Raw genomic sequence first — 23974 nt, 5'->3', positions numbered from 1 at the left:
GATATCGCACAAAGCACTGGAAGTAAGCTTGCATCTTTAGACTTCCATATTTCATTCTCTCTTCATTCTAATTATCACTCGGACGGTTCCAGAACACAACGTCCATCATGCCTTTTAATGTAATAGAAACAACGCATTGTCAACAAGTAGGAAGGAAATGTATTTATTTTTGCAACTCACAACACAGTAGTCGTCGGGAAAGACATCAAGGGACCATTAAAGAATAGGTATTCTGGAAATCAAATCACGTAAAGGTAGTACACAATTTTAAAATCCCTTTTTTCCTATTCTTTTGTTTTTGTTATTTCTAGAAAACAGGAAAGTTTGTCGAGTTTTGTCCGAATCCTCAAGCAAGGGATCTCTCATTAATAAAACCTGCCAGCGCCACAACAGGCCGCTGATTCTGCGCGTCGCGCAAGAAATGGAGCATAAGAAGGAGAGAACAGAATGAAGGGAAGAGATCTGCGACGGATTTCGAGGCATCCCGAAAGATTTCCCGCGCACAAAAGAAGTGAAACTCTCCCCCCACACACACACACACATTTTCCAAACACTCGTGCATAAATACAGAGAGCTTTCTTCGCGAAAGAGAGCTCGCTCAATAATAAACACTCGCACACGTTCTCTTCGGTGCCTTTCACAAATGACGAACGCCGAGATACCCGTCTTTTCTACGAGCTAGAGGAGAGGGACGCTTCGGGTGTACAGCTAGCTGGCTTCCTGGCGTCTGACGTCGCTAGCCCTACTCTCTAGCTCAAAGAAATCACGGGGCGAGGTACTTCAGCATTCGTCAGTTGCGAAAGGCGCGGCCTGGACGAGATAAGACTAGCGCTACGCTAACCTAGCGACGTGAGATGCCAGGAAGTAGATGGCGGCGTGTCTTACACCGCCTGTCTTTTTTTTTATTACTAATATTACCTATTCTCCGTCTGACTACCCGGAGGGGTTGAGGGAAACCCGAGGAGGTCAACAAAAAAGACTCCTGAAGCGAGTGAGGTTGCGGACGCAAAGAAGAGCCATGAATGTCATGGTCGCTGTCAGCGGCAGGCATAACTCGTTGCGATAACTTTCGTGTAACGGATAAAAAAACAGTCAACGTGCTTCACGCTTAACTGACTTTCTTGCGTCACAAGCTCTTAGGCGAATAAGCTGAGTTACCAGAATCGACATTTTATGTCTTTTTTTTGGCTTAGAACGTATAATTAAAGAGCAGTGTGGCGTGGTAGATTAGGAAAAAGAGTTTGGTGCTATTCTCTGTAGCCCTAAATAGAGCACCGCTGTGCGGCTTAAGGAAGCGAGTAGGAGAACGCAAGAATGAAAGAGAGGAAGAGAGACAAAAGGCATTTGAATGAATGTGCGCAGCTTGCATCGACATGTCCTGAGCCTCCATCAGCCAAACGATGTAGGAAATAACCATCCTGCAGAGGCAGCTGTCACGAAAGGCCCAACTCCGCGTTTAACATCTTTTTCTTCCTCCTCTCTCTCTCTTTCTCTTACGCCTACACGTCCGTAAGAAACTTCCCTTCGACTTGTCCCAATTTTTAAACGCATGACGGCTACAACGATTGGCTCTTCAGAAGTTCTTTTTATTACCTCCTCGGACAAACAAAACAACAAAAAGAAAGAAATACTACACGAAATTCAGCATAATTTCTCAACCATTTCTTCGATAGATCGGGCTCGGTACGACTGAGAAGAGTGACGGGAAGTGGCGCAGCATTGCCAAGCCAACGACCAAACTCAGTAGCTGTATGAATGAATGAACTAAAACGACACGTACTAAACAATTCAAAAACAAAAAGAGAGCGAGAATATATCTGTGCGTATGTTACGTGGAGATAGTTACATGCGTCAATGCTGTGAGAAAGAAAAAAACAAAAAAAACGGAAAACCCCAGGAGCCGCCGACCGACAAACAAAAACAGAAAAAAAACAAAGTGAAGCTGAAGGAGAAACCAGGCACTTTCTTTAGTTCCTTGTGAGAACCATATTCGGTTTGCCATCCATCAGAATAAATTTGCTCCTAAATTCACAGAGCCGAAATGTGGCTTTCTGTAAATCGTATGTTTGTAATGAAGTAAAATATTGGCTCGTTGTTTCATGTAGATGTGTGTCCACGCTGTTTCTTTTTGTTTAAGTTTACAAAGAAAAAGGCTCACTTCATGTAGCGATGCCACATCGTTAACACTGCTGCCATGCTTAACAGGGCAAGCGGCGATAGCGTTAGGTCTTGAATTCGTCAAAGAAAAAATCACTACACTCCACTCTTAGAGAAACAACACACACGGCCAGACCCAGACACTTCGTTGCGAACCCACGTGGGAACAACTGCGATACAGCCACGTCACCACTTTCGGCGCGCGATTCTGGGAACACTGTGACGCTTCAAAACTGGAGGAGACAGCAGCATGTTTCGTCGTAAACGCAAGGAGGAAAACTGGCGGGAAGAAAGTCGAGAAGGAAGGTCGCTCGTACAAATCACACACGTCGGCCTCCTACAGTGGCCACCACACAAAACACGAATGGCGTCACTGCAGGTATACTGCAAATTCAGAAGATTAGAAAAAAACACAGATAATGTTGTGTTATGACAATCTGCATACAGCAGTCATATAGCAAAGAAAACCCAATACCCTCCCCCTTCTCCCCTAGAAAAATTAACGTGTCATACCAAATCAAGTTTAGCGTTATAAAATTCAACGATTTCACACAGTAATTATTGTACAAACGATGTGATAAGCGCCTAAGTACATTCATAGTTGATTCACTAATGCGTTGTACCTGATTGCGTAGAGCCAATCTCTTCAATAGCAAACTCACTAATCCTCTCATTTTTTGCTATTTCCGAGCCCCCGAAAGACGCACACAACATGAGATAGGGGCAACCATCACTGACAACATGAAGACGATCGAACCATCGCAATTCGTTATATATGCCTTCGTTAACTGTGATTTTTGTTTAATTCTAGAAGCGTATCTAAACACTTTGCTGCCAAAGCAACAATATATTTTTCTCTTGTTTTCCTATTCTTTTACCCATATACACCATGGTGTCACTATCAACAATAGTTTATCAGGGAGCATACGAAGTGAGCATACATCGAGCTATGACTGAGGCAAGTCCCTGTGACCGGTACACCGTTTTCTTGTACGATTGCTCTCTCATGCGGTGTTACAACAGATTTTTGATTCTGTTGGAACTAGATGCTACATAATGCGACGACGCCACATGCACTCGAGACAACTCACGTCCTTGATCACAGCCTTCGCTTTCATCACCAAATAAACAACAAGAGGATGGTAGAAAAGACAATAAAAACGGGCGAAACGAATTCTTCTCCGGCCAGAAGACCAGGTTGGGAGACACCGACTTCCACTTTTCCCGAGTTCCGCATTTGCTCCTTGCGAAGGCCCCTTCCGGATTCTCCTCCTTTCCGGAAACACGTCCAGTCCTGGCGCCGAAAGCGGACCAGTGTCAGCCACCCCGAAGTGCGACGATGGCGCGACAATGAGTGAGCGCGTGGATCCGTCTTCTGATCTGTTGGCGGAGACAAGCAACGATTGTTGGGAGGCGTGGTTCACGCGTATCGGAAGCAACTTGACTGAACCGTATAAGTTTCTCCTGTCTCACTTCTTTTCCTCCGGGACAATTCTGTTTTGTCATCCAGGAGGCAGGCACGAATTCGCCTACGTAGTTCAGGAGGCGTGTAGCCGACTATTTCATAGCATTACGCTCGAGCCTTTTGCCTTCAATAACGGTACTTGCACTACATTCGGACAGAAAAAAGACAAACGAAGAGTGTCATTTGTTCACTTCCGTCTCCGACCCGTGTGTTTAGCTGGAAATCACGGAAGCTCACTATGCTGTAGTAAAGACAGTAGAAAAAAAAACCATCCCCTCTTATGTGACTTACTGTCTCATTCGTTTCTTCGATTACTGATTGCCATATATTTGCTTTTGTAGAGATGCCTGCACAGAAGTATTCCGTACTTTCATTCACAGTAGGCCTGTCCATCCCATGGAGCCACGACGCCTTCACGCCTATATGGGATGTTTTTTTTTTTTCTCATTGCACTACTTAAGCTATCGGAGAATTCAAGCATAGGTTATGAAAAGAAAGTCTCTAGTACACGCTTTGATTAAACTTGCACGCACAGCTAGTCTGCTGATTACAGGTGCTTGTATACCACTGTATACGGAGTATACTGATCCCACGTACACCTTTGCATGCGCAGCACGTTATGTCTCATTTCGTAGGCTGTTCAACCTCACTCATGAAATGATGTAGGCCTTATTTAAACTGATACCAAGGCCAGCGTGGAAACATACCATTCGTTAAACATTAAGTTCGCATGCGCAATGTTACTTTCATGCATGACAAAGTCCACATACAATGATCAATGAAAAGAAGACGAACTTTTGCTAAGTACGAAAGTATTATTTTGTAAAATGTTTTGTTATAAGCAGCCACACCAGTGTTGTTGCATGATAGAAAAGCAAGTGCAAAAACTTAGTTTGGACAATTGGCTCAATAACCCTCAGAAAATTTTTGCGGGTAAGGGGGGGAGGGGTGATGTAAGCTAAGGAAATTCAAAGGCGCTCGCCGTCTGTTACCCTGCACTAATAAAAGGGGAAGAGTAACTAAAAAAACGAGGAAAATAGTGTTAACATTATATGTGTTCACTAGCGAGGATACCCAGAACCCAAGTCTAAACCGACGCCAGAACGTCTCCCACGAATGTGGGTCGACATTTATGAACTAGGTTGAATGGTTAGCTTGTAATGAACATGAAATAGGGAGCAGAAAATACACCATACTAAAATAAGAAATCAAAAGGCACATAAGCAATGCACCGTGTAACAACTGCAAATATCAGCGCGGATATTGCGCAGTTATTCCCAGTTATTTTTCTAAGTGAGCTTCCTATATATGCACTTCCCCTGACCTGGGAGGAGATCTGAACAAAGCGATACTCTAACACGTTTGTTACTTCAAGCATCTGTAATGTCCCTTCAGTCGCTATAAGGCATCATCATCATCATCATCAGCCTGTCTACGTCCACTGCAGGACAAAGGCCTCTCCCATGTTCCGCCAGTTAACCCGGTCCTGTGCTTGCTGTTGCCAATTTATACCCGCAAACTTCTTAATCTCATCTGCCCACCTAACCTTCTGTCTCCCCCTACCCCGCTTCCCTTCTCTGGGAATCCAGTTGGTGACCCTTAATGAACAGCGGTTATCTTGTCTACGTGCTACATGCCCGGCTCATGTCCATTTCCTCTTCTTTATTGCAGCTATGATATCCTTAACTCCCGTTTGTCCCCTAATCCACTCTGCTCTCTTCTTGTCTCTTAAGGTTACACCTACCATTTTTCTTTCCATTGCTCGCTGCGTCGTCCTCAATTTAAGTTGAACCCTCTTTGTGAGTCTCCAAGTTTCTGCTCCGTAGCTAAGTACCGGCAAGATACAGCTGTTATATACTTTCCTCTTGAGGGACAGTGGCAATCTACTTGTCAGAAATTGAGAGTGCCTACTGAATGTGCTCCACCCCATTCTTATTCTTTTAGTTACTTCAATCTCGTTCTTAGGCTATGCGGTTATTACCTGCCCTAAGTAGACATAGTCTTTTACAACTTCAAGTGCACTATTACCTATCGCAAAGCGCTGCTCCTTTCCGAGGTTGTTGTACATTACTTTCGTTTTCTGCAGATTAATTTTAAGACCCACCTTTCTGCTCTCCTTGTCTAACTCCGTAATCATGAGTTGCAATTCGTCCCCTGAGTTACTCAGCAATGCAATGTCATCGGCGAAGCGCAGGTCACTGAGGTACTCTCCATTAACTCTTATCCCTAACTGTTCCCATTCTAGGCTTCTGAAAACGTCCTGTAAGCACGCAGTGAATAGCATTGGGGAGATTGTGTCCCCCTGCCTTACACCCTTCTTTATTGGTATTCTGTTGCTTTCTTTATGAAGCACTATGGTAGCAGTTGATCCCCTGTAGATTTCTTCCTGAATTTTTATATATATTTCAGCTACGCTCTGATTCCGCAGTGTCTGCATGACGGCTGATATTTCTACTGAATCAAACGCCTTCTCGTAATCTATGAAGGCTATGTATAGTGGTTGGTTATACTCTGAGCATTTCTCTATTACCTGATTGATAGTATGAATGTGGTCAATTGTTGAGTAGCCTGTTGTAAATCCGGCTTGTTCCTTTGTTTAATTGAATTCTAATGTTTTCTTTACTCTGCTACCAATTACCTTTGTAAATAGCTTGTATACTACAGAGAGCAAGCTGATCGGCCTGTAATTCTTCAAGTCCTTGTCATGTCCTTTCTTATGTATTAAGATGATGTTAGCGTTCTTCCAAGACTCTGGTACTTTTCCCGTCAGGAGACACCTCGTAAATAGAGTGGCTAGTTTTTCTAACACAATCTGTCCTCCATCTTTCAGCAGATCTGATGTTACCCGATCCTCACCAGCAGCTTTGCCTCTGTGCATGCTCTCCAAAGCTTTTCTGACTTCTTCTATCATTACCGGTGGGGTGTCGTCTGGGTTACTGCTAGTTCTTATAGTATTAAGGTCGTGGTCGTTTCGGCTACTGTACAGATCTCTGTAAAACTCCTCCGCTATTTTAACTATCCTATCCATATTGGTAGTTATTTTGCCTTCTTTGTCCCTTAGTGCATACATCCGCCTTTTGCCTATCCCAAGTTTCCTCTTCACTGCTTTGACGCTTCCTCCGTTTTTCAGAGCGTGCTCAATTCTCTCCATGTTATACCTTCTTACATCGCATACTTTACGTCTATTAATCAGCTTCGAAAGCTCTGCCAGCTCTATTTTGTCTGTTGTACTTGACACTTTCATGATTTGACGCTTCTTAATTAGGTTCTTCGTTTCCTGGGAAAGCTTGCCGGTGTCCTGTCTAGCTACCCTGCCTCCAACTTCCACTACACACTCCGTGATGATACTCGTCAGATTATCATTCATTGTATCTACGCTAAGGTTGGTTTCTTCGCTAAGAGCAGAGTACCTGTTCTGCAGTGACACTCTGAATTCCTGTACTCTCCCTCTCAGTGCTAGCTCATTGATTGGCTTCTTGCGTATCAGTTTCTGTCGTTCCTTCTTCAAGTCTAGGCGGATTCGAGCCCGTACCATTCTATGGTCACTGCATCTTACCTTGCCAACCACTTCCACATCCTGCACGACTCCTGGGTGTGCAGTCATTATAAAGTCTATTTCGTTTTTATTTACGCCATTAGGGCTCCTCCATGTCCACTTGCGGTTTTCTCGTTTACGGTAGAAGGTATTCAAAATACGCAGATTATTGCGTTCTGCGAATTCTACTAGTAGCTCTCCTCTGGCGTTTCTATATATATTTATATATATATTTCCTGTCTGTTTCTATATATATTGTATATATATTTATATATTTTTTCTTTTTTCTTTTTACATATCGTGTTTACATGGTTCCGTTATATTATGAAATGTGCTTGATCACCTATATCATTATGATTATTGGAATTTTTCCCTTCCTGTCGAAGCTATGTTTTATTTGTTTTTATGTTCATCATGCACAGGAGGTCCCAATTCAGTCTCCGACTATGGGACCTCCTTCTGTATACTGTCTGTAATGACTTTACTTCATAGTAACAATAAAATTTGATTCTGATTCTGATTCTAGTACCGATGCCATAATCTCCTACTGCCTGGTCTCCAGCCTGCTTCTTCCCTACCTTTGCATTGAAGTCGCCCATCACTATAGTATACTGTGTTTTTACCTTACTCATTGCCGATTCCACGTCTTCATAGAAGCTTTCAACTGAAGCGTCATCATGGCTGGATGTAGGCGCGTAAGCCTGTACTACCTTCATTTTGTATCTTTTATTCAGTTTAATTACAATGCCTACCACCCTTTCATTAATGCTATAGTAATCCTCTATGTTGCCAATATGTTTCTGTGAATTTGGAACCCTACTCCCAGTTCTCTTCTGTCTGCCAAGCCCCGATAGCAAATGACGTGCCCATTCTGTAGCACCGTATAGGCCTCATCTGTCCTCCTAACCTCACTCAGCCCTATTATATCCCATTTAATGCCGCTATAAGGCGAGTGCTGCTAATTGGCAGTTTGGCGAATAGGGGCATCACATTCTATTATTGCTTGTGTTCGCAGTAATCCTCCTGTCTGTCTTCCTCGTTTATGTCCTCCTTCCTTCATGCTGAAACCGAGTTCCGCTAAAGGTACACAGGAGTGTGATTAGCCCTGTAAGGCGTTGCTTTCTGTGCCACGTCATTGCACCCGGCCATGGCTTATACGAACTCTCTCGCTCACCTGCATTTTGCTCAGAAGACCTGTATGCGGTGGTTCTCGCGGTCGCAAACGACGATGTTGCCGCTGGGCATGACAGCGATGCCTTCGAGTCCCTTGAACTCGCCGTCACCCGAGCCCCACTGGCCAAAGGCGCGCAGGAAGGAGCCGTCCGGCTGGAAGATCTGTATGCGGTTGTTGCCCGAGTCGCCGACCATGATGTAGCCCTGGTCGTCCACGGCTACGCCACGCGGGAACTTGAACTGGCCTTCGTCCGACCCTTCGGAGCCGAAGGTGGAGAGGCTGCGCCCGTTCACGTCGAAGATCTGGATGCGGTGGTTGTTCGAGTCGCTCACGATCACGCGGTTCGTGTTCGACACGGCCACGTAGTGCGGGTGCTCCAGGTGACCGGGTCGCGAACCGAGCGAGCCGAACTTGCCCACGAATGTGCCGTCCGATTGGAATACCTGCATGGGGGCATACAGAGTGGCACTCGTTATAAGGAACACAACTCACCGCTAGGGACCAAAATGCATGACGTGCACGTAGCACAGAATTAAGCGAAGTTCTCGAGACTGTATAGCTAGGTTCCGGCTTCTGGCCCTGCAAGTACAATGCAGTTCATGTTTAACAGTGAAAAGTTAGGCAGGTCTGAGTGGAGGTCCGTAATGTCGACGACGATGCCAAGTCGAGCATGTGTGCTAATGTCTAAAAGGTCTACTTCATGCTATCATTAACTTTTGTTTTCCGCCACCCGTAAAAATATAGTCCCACCTGGAAGGAATCTCACGTAGGTTCATACAACTTCACATAATTTTCACAAATATGGGTGTCGTTTTAAATGCGAAAAATTTCTTGGAGTACAGCAAACACTTTTGGCGTCTATCTATATATATCCATCTATATGTCTATCTAGTCACTTACGTCTGGGTGCTCTCATGATGGTCCCCTTAACTTCGCGTGAACAAAATTAGTATGGGAGGGTAAGATGGTTCGACGAATATGATGCGCTGGTCAAAACACGAATGATGTCCCAATTCCACCGCGTACGTCGTCAAACACTTGACGCCAGACAGTGACACATACCCTGGGGTGTATGTGCCACTGGTTATTAACATTTAGTGTCTACCCAGGAACGTCGAAAACATACTTGGGTAATTTTAACACGTGAGCGTTGACCCGACGGAAGCAAATCATAAGTGTCAGGGTCCGAGCAGCAGTCAAACCCCCGCATTCTGCGCGGCATTTCAGTACCACAGAGCCATGCCAGGTCCCGGAACTACTTTGCTAACAGACCCTAATGTTCGTGAAAAGCCAATTCTGGTTGCAGTGCTGGCTATCCAGTTTTATAAACATTACATATGTACTCCTGTAATACAGCCGTGACGTTGGGTTAAGCTCATTTGTATTTAGGTACCATCCGCTGAAGTTGATTTATGTAGCAGTGTCCAGGCCTACCATCCTCGCGAGCACCAGCGCTTCATATCGGCTTATTGCTTCTGGTGTTGCTAATACTCATGTTTCTGTTGGTACAGTTGCGCAAGTGCAAACAACTGGTTATGTAGACATCTGCAACTGTTCAGTATATGCCTGTGCGTGCAATATCTCTACATATATTTAGCGTTATTTCATAACGTGTTGCTCAATTAAAAAAATTACAACCCAGTCATCTTTCCTACGCATACTTTGCATTAAGTCGATTCCCAAAGTACGAAGACCTGCCGAATATTCTACTTACAGGAGAGGCCAAAATAAGTTCTCCTTTTTTTTCCTGTGTCACAATAGTAATTTTACCTTATTTTCAAAGTTATTTTTAAGTTTGCAATATAATATAATTGTTTCCTGCCATCTCAGTTTTCACGATCTTAGACCATCACCAAGTCATTTCATTTGTTTTTCTTCCTATTCTTACTTTAATAATTATTAGCGACTCGCCACAGCAATAGACCTGTCACTTTAACAAGTGGGTGAACCATTTTGCGACGGATCATTTCTTAGACTTGATTTGTATTTCAGTTTCTCTTAGCGCACGCGAGAGATGTTTCGGACGGTCCATGTATAATAAAAACGCCAGGCCTGCGTGGAAGGCGCAAAAAGGTCACAGCGAAAGCTCGAAAAGTGGCCTCTTAGAGCCCTTTTTAAAGACTCATTGGGTAAATGCTGCAAGCACACTTGCTTTGTACCCGCTACGGCATTATAATAATAAATTCTGGGTAGTAGATCAGCCTTCGCTATGCTATTTTTCGTCATTCTTGTGAGAAGCATCGTATACAATAAACACTTTATTTAAGGAATATTGCGCCAATTGTTCGTGCAGTGGCTGACGACGATGAGGAATTATGCCTGAAGAGGGTATGCGCCCCAGTAAACAGGTGATCAAAAACAAGTTTTTGTAATAGATTGGAGCATTGGATGACCAACTCGTTACGCCATTCGCATTGTGTGATGCCTCGGTGTTCTTTTTCTGTTCTAAAACGCTTTAATACTCATATTATTGCGATTTTTTTCCGACATCAAGCCTCTAAAACAAGTTCGTGAACTAGTCTCCAGCACTGGCGGGGCTCAGCGGTAGAATACTAGGCTGGGACGCAGTGGAACCTAGTTCAAGTCTCACTGTGTCTTTGATGCTAGGTTTCTGTTTTCTTATTTCGCGATAGTGGTTACAGACACCGGTGGCAGCGGCGGACAACTGTGGCACCGCGGTGACCCGAGTTTGGATCTCATAACAGCTTTCACTGTAAAACTGTTGTTCCGTGATTATGGTGCAGTTCTTAAAGTGACGGGCGCCCTTCTTTTAATATGTTCCTCGTCAGAACAGAAGCATAGGAAACACTTTTCATAATTATCGTTACCATGAAACAAAAAAAACAGTCCCCGAAAGAGCAACTCTATTGTCAAAACTGAAGAGATTACCTGTGTAAGCAGTACTCACTTGGACCCTGTGGTTCTCCTTGTCGCACACGTAAATGAATCCCAGCGAGTCCGTGGTGATGCCCCAGGGATAGTTGAAGCGAGCGTCGGTGCGCCCTTCGCAGCCGAACGCCCTGAGGAAGCGGCCCGACGGGTCGAAGATCTGCACGCGGTGGTTGTACCGGTCGGACACGATGAACTGGCCGATGCGGTTCACCGCCACGCCGGCCAGGCAGTCGAACTCGCCCTCTGAGCTGCCGTACGTGCCAAACTCGTGCTGAAAGCGGCCGGACGCGTCGAATACCTGCGACGCGCAAGGCAAGGTTTTTCTCCCTGTCCAAGGCACGCAGAACGATGTAATTCCTAACGAGGTAACGCGATGAGTGAGCTGCCTTATTCAACAGTAAACCAGACAAGTCGGCTCAAAAAGCATTCAAAGCTGTCTTGTGCTTTTTGAAGACTACAGGCCTACGTGACCACCTTTAACCTTTGTGTAGTGCCACCACTGCATGCGCACCAGCCGATTGACTGACAATCCTCCTTTTTTTTGTTTTTTCTCTCTCTCTCTTTCTCTTCTCTTTCCTCTCTCTCATCTTTATGCCCCCTCCCATTCCCCCAGCGTTGGGTAGCAAACCGGGCATGTGCCTGGTTAACCTCCCTGCCTTCCCTCTTGTTGTTTATGCCCCCAGACAAGTCAGTCTGAAGAAACGTACTGCCCTGATGTTCAGTGTTGGTAAGAAAACTTGGCGTAATGAGAGAAACAAGAAGTATGAATTGTCAAGATGAACGTTGTATACTAGAAAAGAACTGGACTTCTGTAAGCTGATTTCATATTTACGTCATTTTCAAGCTAATATAAATGACAATGTACAAAATTTGCATGAAATAAATTTGCTGTGTAAATCTTTTGTGTAAGTCATTAGATTGTTTTTTTTTCATTAACTGATTGCTTACGCTTGATCTATTTCAATTGCTTATAATTTTAAATTCCGTTGCCTTGTAAACACCGGTGTTTAGCTGTGTAATGTCAACAAGTAAGGGTCTTAGTGAAGCCGATTTATGGCTTTTTGGCTGCACCCTTTCATGTGTACGCTGTATGGATACGAAATCAAATTTCTATTCAGGCTTCAACGCATTATGCAAAATACACGTCCGTGCCAAATTTTGTAATCACAGCTTTCACAATACCATGGTTCTGACGCGAATCCAGCGAAGGTCCCAATAGAAGCTTTTGAGATAGTGGTTTTTGTTGAACAAATTGAAATTCTGGCCTTAATAGTTTCACAAGAACTTACTGTGGACTTCAACACGCGGCTGTAATAGCAATGTCACACACCGCGAAAGACAAGATTGAACTATGACTGAGTGTGCGCGCGTGTGCTGCCGAATGTGCTGTGTTTATCTTTCTTTCCTCTCTCCTCTCTATCTTTATTCTCCCCCATCCCCCTCCCATGCAAAGGGTAGCAAACCGGCTGCCTATAGGCTGGTTAACCTCCCTGCAATCTTTTCCTCCTATTTTTATTCTTTTCCTACTGCGAGTACTGCATACTTATCTTCGGTAGAAGTAAACTGCAATTCGCTTTTTGGCGATTGCCTGTTACTTATATGACGTCACCGTGGCTCTGTATACATCCCGATGACGCAGGAAAAAAAGTGAACAAAAAAAAAAACACAGCGACAACAGTTGGGAAAATTTGGTGTGTTCGGTAACCATTGTATAGATGCGCTCGCGAGATGAGATTTGCCAGGTTGCGACTTTTACACAAATATTTGGACACGCTGTACGTTTTAATCTGGAAGCGTAAATCTCAAGAGAGCAGCTTTTGGCAGTTTCGTAAGCTTTGAAACCAATTACAGTGATAGCAGCATCCTTCCGCATCAACAACAGAGCAACATGAGTCCAAGACTGAAAAAGAATGATTGAATGGGTTATTCAAAACAATAAAATGTATGCGACTCCTGAAGGGAACGCCAAAAATTTAATCTGCTCAACGAAAACCAATTACGTTAGCGAAGGCTATAATCTTTGTATTTTTCTTCTTCTTCTTAATTGCTAAATATTTTTACCCTCGTTTCTTTTTAACGTATTTGCCGCGCCGAAGGCGCAGCAATGCGTTGTAAGAGCAGTAAACCTAACCTATAGCCTTCTAACTTACTAGCGTCGCCGAAGGGCCGACCGTTGGTAATACTGTAACGGTAGGATGAGAACGACGAGGAAGACAAAGAGGAGGACGATGGTTGTCAGATCTGCGAGCCAACTGGGCGCCATCTTGTCCACCACCGAGTTTATTCCTCGTTTTATAAAGTAAAGTTATTTCCCCGTAACATCATTGGTGGAGGTGCGGGGTACTCACTTCACGCAAAACGGAGCTTCGTAGCGGGCGCCTAGTGGTCTCCCCCATGGCGACTGAAGTCAACAATGCCGACCCTTCCCCGACTACCGTGCCTTCTCCAACTACGTCCGTGCTTTCTCCAACTGGACCGTCAACCCTCATCTTGGAGCCCCCGAGAGATCCAGGTACCTTTTCTGGCACTGATGGCATTGACGTAGAAGCCTGGCTGAAGTCATACGAACGAGTGGGTGTACGTATGCGATGGGATCCAACGCTCATGCTGGCCAACGTGATTTTTTATCTCAGAGGTACCGCAAAGGTCTGGTACGAGACGCACGAGGAAGAACTGACTAGCTGGGAGTTATGCAAGCAAAAGCTCCGGGAGCTATTTGGCAGGCCTGTGGGAAGTCAACGCGCCGCCCAAAACGAGCTCGCACGTCGAGTTCAGACGTGCACCGAATCATACCTCACGTACATTCAGGACGTGCTCGCTTTGTGCCGCAAGGTAGACTCGCAGATGTCCGAAGCTGATAAGGTTGGCCATATTATTAAGGGCATAGCAGATGACGCCTTTCACCTTCTTGTGTTCAAGAATTCATCTACGGTCCACGACATTATTTCTGAATGCCGGCGCTTTGAAGAAGCGAAGAGCCGCCGTGTTCTCCACCAGTTTGCCCGGCTTCCAAACACGGCTGCAACCTCCACATGCGAAGACCCTCGCCTGCCTTCTACGGAAAGTCCCGGTGACGTTGTCCGTATTGTCCGTCGGGAAATAGAAGCCGCAGCTCCACTCGTGTCAGCCTCCCCCAACTCCGAAAGCTATCACGCCACCATCTCTCTCATACAGACCGTCGTGAGGCAAGAACTGGCCAACGCCGGCTTAAACGTCTGCTCCATTCATCGTCCAGACTACGCCCCACCAAATCCACCCGTGACTGTTCCGCCCAACCGACGTTTTTCTGCCAGCCCACATTATCGCGACCCGGCGGTATGGCGCACCCCAGACGACCGGCCGATATGCTTCAATTGCGGTCGTATAGGCCACATTTCGCGTCACTGCCGTGCTTGGTCCAGCTCTGCTCCGTGGCCTCACCCTCCGCCCCATCGCCCACCTGCCTGGAATTCACGCTCATCACCGAAAACAGAGCCGCTAACGCCTGAGAATTCCTCGCGCCCCCGATCCAGCCGCTCCCCTTCGCCGCAACGCCGTTTCTCCCGCTCGCCCCCATCTCGCCGATCGCCGTCCCCAAGCTCGTTCCGGCGTTCACCTCCGGAAAACTGACGGGAGCAGCTCTTGGAGGTGATGCTGCAATACCGACCCGATGCCAAAATCCTCTACTGACCTTGCCCGCACATCAGAACCTTATCAATGTTGACGTCGACGGTGTACCTACTACAGCCCTCATTGACACTGGCGCACACGTGTCCATCATGAACGCTGACCTTAGAGCACGGCTGAAGAAAGTCCTTACTCCTGGCCCAACTCCTGTGGTCCGAACGGCCGATGGTGGAAAAGTCGCCGTAATTGGTGTGTGCTCAGCTCGCGTCAGCGTCGCCGGACACCACACATCAGTTCTGTTTTATGTTTTAGAACACTGCCCTAATGACATAATTTTGGGCCAAGACTTTTTGTCTGAACATTCGGCCTTGATAGACTGCTCTGCCGGTATAGTGCAACTCGCTCTACCTAATGTTGTTGATCCTCCAAGTTGCCCTCCAAGTCGGCTTTGTTCTACAGAACACCTGCGTCTCCCTCAACGAACAGTAGCTTACATAGGCGTCTCCCCTGTTCCACCTGTCCCAGACGGTGTTTATATTGTGTCCCCCAATGTTGACGTCCTGCTTTCGCACAACGTTGCGTTTCCTCACACCGTCGTCACTATTACGGCCAATGCATCCTGCCTACCCCTAGTGAATTTTTCACTATGTACACAAGTCCTCCCTCGTGGTATATCTCTAGCCGAAATCGTGCCGGCGGCAGAGTGCCATATTTGCACTCTAAGTTATGACAGCATCCCGAGTGCCGAAAAAACTTCGTCTACTCCTCCATCGGACCAAAGTGTGTTAACCAAGATGATTGCCCCCGACTTGCCGAAAGAACAAGCTAACGACCTGCGTTCCCTGCTTGCATCTTTTTGGGACATCTTCGACCTTGGCGACCGCCCACTCGGCCAGACGTCCGTTGTTAAGCACCGGATTGATACAGGCGATACGAGTCCCATCCATCGGAGACCCTACCGTGTTTCCCATGCAGAGCGGCGCATCATCCAACAGGAGGTCGACAAAATGCTTTCTCGGAATATCATCGAGCCTTCATGCAGTCCCTGGGCGTCCCCTGTTGTACTTGTAAAGAAGAAGGACAACAGCTGGAGATTTTGCGTCGATTATCGCCATTTAAACAAAATAACGAAGAAGGACGTCTACCCTTTACCACGCATAGACGATGCCCTGGATTGCCTTCACGGCGCAAAATATTTTTCCTCCATTGACCTTCGCTCTGGGTACTGGCAGATTGCCGTTGATGACATGGACCGTGAGAAGACGGCGTTTATCACTCCCGACGGCCTTTACGAGTTTAAAGTGATGCCATTCGGTTTATGCAATGCGCCCGCCACATTCGAACGTATGATGGACGCTCTGTTGCACGGCTTCAAGTGGTCCATCTGCCTGTGCTACCTGGACGACGTTATCGTTTTTTCGCCTTCTTTTGCAACGCACCTTGAAAGGCTATCGAAAATCTTATCTGTCTTTCGTAAGGCGGGCCTGCAACTCAATTCGGCAAAGTGCCACTTCGGCCGTCGTGAAATTTCTGTCCTCGGACATCTCGTTGATTCTGTAGGGGTTCGCCCTGATCAAGATAAAATACGCGCAGTAAGAGATTTCCCTGTACCAACCTGTACCAAAGACGTTCGCAGTTTCGTTGGCCTCTGTTCTTACTTCCGCCGCTTTGTTAAAAACTTCGCCGACGTAGCACGCCCTCTCACTCAACTTCTCAAAAAAGACGCTGGCTTCATCTGGGGCCCTGAGCAAGCAGATGCGTTTCAAAATCTAGTGTGTCTGCTTACGTCTCCGCCTATCCTCGCCCACTTTGATATCTCATCTCCAACAGAAGTTCGTACAGACGCAAGTGGCTATGGCATCGGTGCAGTCCTCGCCCAGAAACAACAAGGACGAGACCGTGTTGTTGCTTATGCAAGCCGCACTTGTTTGGGCAGTCGGTAAATTTCGTCCCTATTTGTACGGCCGGCCATTCACAGTAATCACAGATCACCACGCCTTGTGCTGGCTTTCGTCCCTTAAAGACCCTTCAGGCCGTCTTGGCCGCTGGGCGCTGCGCCTTCAAGAATTTGATTACTCAGTCCTGTATAAAACCGGCCGCCTGCATCAAGATGCGGACTGCTTGTCCCGGTATCCTGTCGACCCTCCAGACGGCGACTCCTCTAAAACCACCCTTCCTGTCGACGTTTTCTCTCTATCCGCGTTTCATGACATTGGAATCGAGCAGCGACGAGATACTTTCTTGGACGGTATTATCCGAAGGCTCACATCGGTGAGGCCCGACCCTTCCCTTCGAATGTTTGGAATACATGATGGTGTATTGTACCGTTGCAATATGCGTCCTGACGGCCCCGAAAGACTACTCGTCGTTCCCATTCAATTGCGTCACACTGTTCTCGCCCAGCTTCATGATGCACCTACAGCGGGTCACCTCGGCGTGTCACGGACCTACGACAGAGTTCGCCGGCGCTTCTTCTGGCCTGGCATGTACCGCGACGTCTGCCGTTATATTGCAGCCTGCGACCCTTGTCAACGACGGAAAAAACCAAATGTCCCTCCGGCCGGACGTCTTCAGCCACTGCACATCCCACGAGACCCATTCTACCGTGTTGGCGTGGACCTGCTTGGCCCTTTTCCTACGTCAGCTGCGGGTAATCGGTGGATTGCAGTAGCAACCGATTATGCTACCCGATACGCGATCACACGGGCCCTTCCAACCAGCTGTGCAACTGACGTGGCCGATTTCCTTTTGGAGGACGTCATCTTACATCATGGCGCCCCTCGACAACTCCTTACCGACCGAGGCAGCTACTTCCTTTCCAAAGTGGTTGATGACCTCCTCCGCTCCTGCGCCACTAAACACAAGCTCTCGACTGCTTACCATCCACAAACAAATGGTCTAACGGAGCGCCTCAATCGCACTCTCACCGACATGCTCTCCATGTATGTCTCCACCGATCACCGCGACTGGGACACTACGTTACCGTTTGTAACATTCGCGTACAATTCTTCCAGACACGACACCGCTGGGTTCTCTCCTTTTTTTCTGTTGTTCGGCCGTGACCCTGCGCTACCTTTCGACACCCTCCTGCCGGCCGGACTAAATGACAAGTCTCAGTACGCTCGTGATGCAATAATGAAGGCCCAAGCGGCACGCCAAGTTGCTCGACGACGCTTACTGGACTCCCAGGACAATCAGAAGAGCGTATACGACGCCCGCCATCGTGACGTCCACTTCACACCCGGAGATCTCGTTCTGTTATGGTTCCCCTCACGCCGCGTTGGACTTTCGGAGAAGTTACTCCCACGCTATTCAGGTCCCTACCGTATCTTACGCCAAGTAACTGACGTCACATACGAAATCACCCCTACGGACCCCGCCATCATTCACCCTCACACTGACGTAGTGCATGTTACGCGACTCAAACCGTATTACTCCAGTGCCTCCTGATTCGCACCGGGTCGGTGCTCCAGCCGCCGGGGAAATCATGTAACGGTAGGATGAGAACGACGAGGAAGACAAAGAGGAGGACGATGGTTGTCAGATCTGCGAGCCAACTGGGCGCCATCTTGTCCACCACCGAGTTTATTCCTCGTTTTATAAAGTAAAGTTATTTCCCCGTAACAATACGTACAAGAGCTCATCGCTCATCAAACTACAATACTTCAAAGGCATTATTACGTACATCTTAACCACGACGGGCTTGTGTGATGGTCTATCACTGGGTGACACCCCCCTTTTCCTGTGTGTGCGTGTGCGCGCCTACCTTTAGCAAGTGTACAGCAAGCGCTCTTCATTCCTCGTGAAGCTTAGTCACTGTCCTCGCTTTTCTTGCTCTCCTTTATCCATGTATATAATCGCTTTTTATCATTACAATATTTAGCTAGTCTTTCAGATAGTTTTGTTTTTAGGTGTTTCTACTAAAAATGAGAAGAAGCAGGCTCGGTAATAATTACTGCTGTCGCGAAAGGAAGAAAAGTGAGTAGAGTAGGCGGCGAATCATAAGACGCTAGCTATAACCACAAACTTGCTTTTCTGAGGCTGGTACATAGCAAATGTTTTTTTTAAAGGCTTCAAGAAAATCATAATGGTTGCAGAGAAGTATTTATTTTCTTACCGCAAGAAACGCGAACATAGTTTAGTTTTAAGGAAACGTGAACCATTAGCGTCTGCTTCCTTTGGCTGCAGATAAAGCACTAGGAAAGTATAATACGAAATATCAAGTTAAAAGCGAACGTGCACGTTCTCTCGCTCTCCCACCTATGTCTTTCTCTCTACATTTCCCTCTTTCTCCTCTTGATTTCATTACAAACCCATTACACCCTTCTAAACAACCCACATTCTCTAAAGCTTCATCCACGTTCTTCGTGGATGAGCTTAAAACGTTGCACACGCATGACTTACTTCTCTTGCTTTTTTTTCTTTTCTTCTCGATGCAAATCTTACGAAGAAACCTTTGTTGTTCGTAGGAACATACCACGCAAGCGCGCACGCCCTAACACACAAACAAACACAAACTGTCCTTAACTAACCAAGACTAATCTCTCACTACAAGTTTGTAGTGCACAGACATTCTGCGTAAAAAACTTTAAATACTGTATAAGTCAGTAAACGAGCAAAAAAGGTCGTTGCAGAACAAAATCACTAGTCATCGTGTTGCACTTACCGACGGAAACAAGCCGGAACGCATGTAGATCCACTTGCACGTTTCATTTGACGAAAGGGTCTTCCAACACCCGAGTTCGCAAAAGGATGCACTTAGGTAGCTTTAATATAGTTATTTGCCTGCGAGCTGCCAGAGTAACTGAGTGGCTTGCACGTAATAGAAATCTAAAAGCATCTATCGACGGAAACTGTGAGAGCGACAGAAGCCGAGTGACGCACCGTGCACTGTCTTGAAAGCTTCAGACAGAAGCCTTGAACAAAATGCATCTAATTACACCTCCTTGCTAGACAGACGTAAATATTTACCTCGTGAAACGTCAGTCACTACAGGACTGTGACAAAATGTTGCACTCTTCCGAGAATCACAAACCGATTTCGAACAACTAACTTTCCGGCGAAGCATTTTCTTTCGAGTTAATGCTATAAGAAACTCATTTGCCTGATATTAAATTGCATACAATAAGACGTCATATATCATTTATCCAGTTGAAACCTTGCAATCAGGTAACGTTTTACAGTAGCTGTGACACTACTTTTGCAAGGCACCAATTTAACGACAGGCAGTTTACTTCGCGAAAAACAACGAACATACCCTCAGTGTTCATGATTTTTAGCACTGTAATAAGTAATTGCTAAAAGCACAGGTGATGAGAACAACCATAACGAAATATATTAGAATCCAATCTGATTTCGCCACATAATACACATCGCCATATATCTTTGGAACGCTTTAAAAGCTTCCCAATGTACGTGAGTCACTTTGGAAATTGGGAGTATACTACGTACCATGAGGGTATTAACACTGCAATGGTCGTAATACGTTGACGCAGCCTGGCCGCACGTTCCCAATAAACGTTTGATGCCAACACAAACAGAACAATCTTCAGAGAGTGAATTTCTTGCTAAAAGTGCGGAAATTAGGTGACAACAACAATATACGAGAAAACATTTTGTCAATCTCGCAATCACCAGTATTCGCTGATCAAGGTAAATGGTTCAGGCGCCTAGTGACATACTCGAAAACATAAACAGCACTAACACAATTCAATACCTTTACTAATTAGATGAGCGCTATGTATAGCACAAAGAAACGGGCCGGCAGTTTGTGTTTATTGTCCTCATAGAAAGAAGCAACTATATTTTCACGTATCAAGCAGCTTCTTTCGCTCACGCCCAATATTATAGGTTTCACGCATGCTTAAACATACATTAAATTTCTATGCAACCGTAGCGCACTCCTTCCGTTAGCCATCATAATGTACCACTTAAATGTTGTTTTACCCCTTCTTTACGACAAACTGCAAAATACTTGCCAATAAAAGACAAGACGCCAGTCATGTTCATAACACCAAGCACAGACTGTTGCTTAGGGGCCCCGCATTGAAAAGCACCAGTGATGACCACAGATGGGTTTCCTTGGTGAGATTAAGGACTCTTAAGGACGCCAATCAGGTACACACGCATTCCGAATGAATGGTTTAATCACGGCGCACAGTTGGACTATAAAAGGTCCCCCCCAATATCGCCACTGCAACGCACATAAAACGCAGCGAAGATCTTCACGCGAGATCTCTTCGTAGTGAAGTAAGAAAGAAACCACAGGGTGTCGCATTCCGTCCGAGTATACGGCCGGACTGCTGATCATATAAGGGGTAAATAAGATTGCAGTTGCGGGTCCCCATGGCGACGTGGCAGGTTTCTGGATAGCGCAGAGACAGCCGCATTCTCGCAATATTTATGGTCACATACTCCTTGGGGGCCTATAAGCCTTTCTTTTGCTGTCGCTGTGAGTGTCGACTGTTGCGTAGCAGTTAATCACCAGCATTAGTCACGCCGGCAAGTCTTATATACGATGAGCGCAGCATGCAGTAGCATCAAACACACGTTTGCAGGCGACGTTTTGTTGACTCGATTGCGGGTCATGTCACGGAGCACAACGAAATGTCAGAGTTTCGATCGTAGCTGGGCCACGTTCGTTTATTGAGCAAGTATATAAAAAAGAAAGTAGTAACGAAAGCATCAAGACTGCAACTCCGATAGCTCAATTTCCTCGGAGGCCCGCTCTGAGGTCCGAATGATATAGAAGACTAGCTGAAGTTGAAGAACTAAGTCCACTCACCAACACTCCTTCGACCGAACGGATCCCACTCGCATTCATTTCTCACTGACAATAGCTCACAGGATTGCATATGATGGAAGAATTGACACGTCTCTTTTTTAGGAGAAGTATGCCGCATACATTGAATAAGGAGGAAGGGGAACGCGGTTCTCGAATCTCCCTCGTTTATAGCAGCGCGCCCTTTCAAAAAGCTATACTCAGGAACGACCCCAAGTTTCGCGAACACATTACCGACTCAAATTTCGTCGTAGAAAAAAAAAGTGCAGATGTCACTTTACACCTTTAACCGTATTACGTTACGAAGTTGAAATTTTGAAAAACGGTAATAAAGTAACCTCGCTTCCTATAGGTATTCTAATTTCCATTCGCGGAAATCTGTATTCGTCATACGTAATGCGTTCGCAAAAATTTTGAGACTGAAACAAAAAAAAGTTGAAAATGCTCCGTTTTCTTCGCGGAGGGTATAAAGTTCGAGATTCTAAAGTAGGCGTGGGATGGGGAGCCTGGCTGACTTCGTCAGTGATATGCCGTGCCGGCATTGTTGCCTTATTTTTTTGCGCGTCAGGTCTGTCGCGCAGCAGCAGCAGCAGAACAGCAGCAGCAGGGTTTGCTAGGCACACACAGATGGCGGGTGCGCGCACACAAGCCAGCAGTAGGTGCCGTGTCACTGGGGCAGCCCTGGCAGGCCACTCGGTGGTTATGGGGTGGGCGGGGGCCAGTCCGGGTGTTAAGCCGATCGCTGCCAGCGCTTCGAGGGAGAGGAGGGGACCCGGCCGCGGCCGACTTCAACTGTGCCGGTGACTCTGAAATTTGCAAAACGATTGCAGACCATCAGGTGGGAGGGCTGCATCAGAGCTTTCTAGAGTTACAGTCTAGGCTACCCTTATGTATATAGGATAGTTGCGCGTCTGTCTTCCAAACGCTGCTAGCATCCATGCATCGCGGGGAAGCTTATACTCGGGCCAATTTTTGTATACCCCTAACGCAGTGGCTGCAGCAAACTGTATTGACACTAGCCATCGCTAATCAAGTTCATAGCCGGGAGGCTACATGACTGGAATGTAGATCGGAGACTGGCTGGAGCATGTCACCTGCGAAAACGGTGCAAGTTGGTCGCTGAGCTGTGGTTGCTAAGCGGACCTGCGTGCAATAGTGCTACCTAGAAGTAGCATATAGAGTAACTCTACAGCTTCCTACTGCTAGAGGTAAAACTGGCGGCTAGATACATGTATCAGCGATTTTTTTTAGCCCGGTAGCGTTCCTTTATCATTTATTGTTAACGGCCAATCGTGGCGACAACTTAGGTGAAGTGTCATTCAGAACACTGGCGAAGTGAAAATAAAGATAGACTCTGCATCAGGTAGGCCCCAGGAATTTCTGTCGGTGGACGCAGTGAGGATAGCATGATTATTATATTATGGATAAATATTGAACTCATTTCCTCTAGCCTTAGAGCTAATTTTCCAGCGCGGAGTGTCAAGATGGTCAGTCTCACTTCCTTAGCCCTGCTTCCCCTTCCTATCCCTAATATAGGACCGAATACAGCCCTAGAATTTCCGCTAGTAGCAGTTTTGGGAGAAGCTCCCCAGAGGGATGCAAGAAACAGGAGAATCCCTAGTAGTTATAATGGCAGCTTTTAATTAAAATAATTGAGAGAACTGATGGCAGGGATATTTTTTCCTTTTAATTTGCAGTAATTCGCAGCCGTACAAAGTAAAAGAAACACACCCACGCATTTTGACTGCAAAGCACCTATTATTTTTCCCATGTTGCCTACCTGCTGGTGGTTTCACCGTACTGTGTTTAGACAGAACAATGCAGTTATGCGAAACGATACAGTTGGCGCCAGTCTGCCCACCACACGTCAAATTATCAGAGATCTTCAACCGCACCCTCTTTTCTATGCCAACATTTACGAAGTCCTCACAGCCCGTAAAACTATAACCACAGCCATTTAACATCCAAACCTCACATGTTGTGTTTTGCACGAAATTTCTGACACGTCTGTGTTTTATGTCTGGGTCCATGCAGGCTTCACTAACGTCAATTCCTTCACAGAAATGACGTCGGTAAAATGCACTAACAGAAGACGAAGACAAGCAAGAAGAATAATTTTCACAATTTGGATTACCCAGCAGTCAAACCCACGACATGTTGGTCTACGACGATGGGTGTCTGGCACCCTACCCATAGGTTTGGCGTCGACAAGGCAAGGGCATCGATGGCCGAGTTTCGCGCACGGAAGAATTTGGTAAAGCGAGATAGATTTCCTCGGGAAGCTGAATGCCTTACCGAGTTCACGGCTAAAGGCACGAACTTGGTCTCTCACGTTTCTGAAAGCTGTGTGGTATACGCATGAGC

General features: G+C 46.3%; 1 protein-coding gene across 5 annotated transcripts in view; it reads right to left on the bottom strand.

The window, feature by feature from the left end:
• Positions 1–147: 147 nt before the first annotated feature.
• The window catches only part of LOC142815306 (uncharacterized), a 50810-nt gene continuing 26983 nt past the window's right edge, over positions 148–23974 (bottom strand). For 2 of the 5 annotated variants that reach the window (XM_075894130.1, XM_075894131.1), the window contains exons 4-6: positions 11240–11521; positions 8332–8774; positions 148–3537 (exon numbers count right to left, since the gene is read on the bottom strand). In XM_075894130.1, the coding sequence (XP_075750245.1) occupies positions 8343–8774; positions 11240–11521 (714 nt within the window). In that variant the 3' untranslated portion in view covers positions 148–3537; positions 8332–8342. Of the gene's footprint in view, positions 3538–8331; positions 8775–11239; positions 11522–21438; positions 22417–23974 lie in introns of those variants that run through there. The other 3 variants (XM_075894133.1, XM_075894132.1, XR_012895107.1) reach the window with 2 other exon arrangements.

The sequence above is a fragment of the Rhipicephalus microplus genome, chromosome 1, assembly GCF_043290135.1.
Source record: "Rhipicephalus microplus isolate Deutch F79 chromosome 1, USDA_Rmic, whole genome shotgun sequence".
Classification (NCBI taxonomy): Eukaryota; Metazoa; Arthropoda; class Arachnida; order Ixodida; family Ixodidae; genus Rhipicephalus; species Rhipicephalus microplus.
This window is presented reverse-complemented; position numbering and strand designations above follow the sequence as displayed.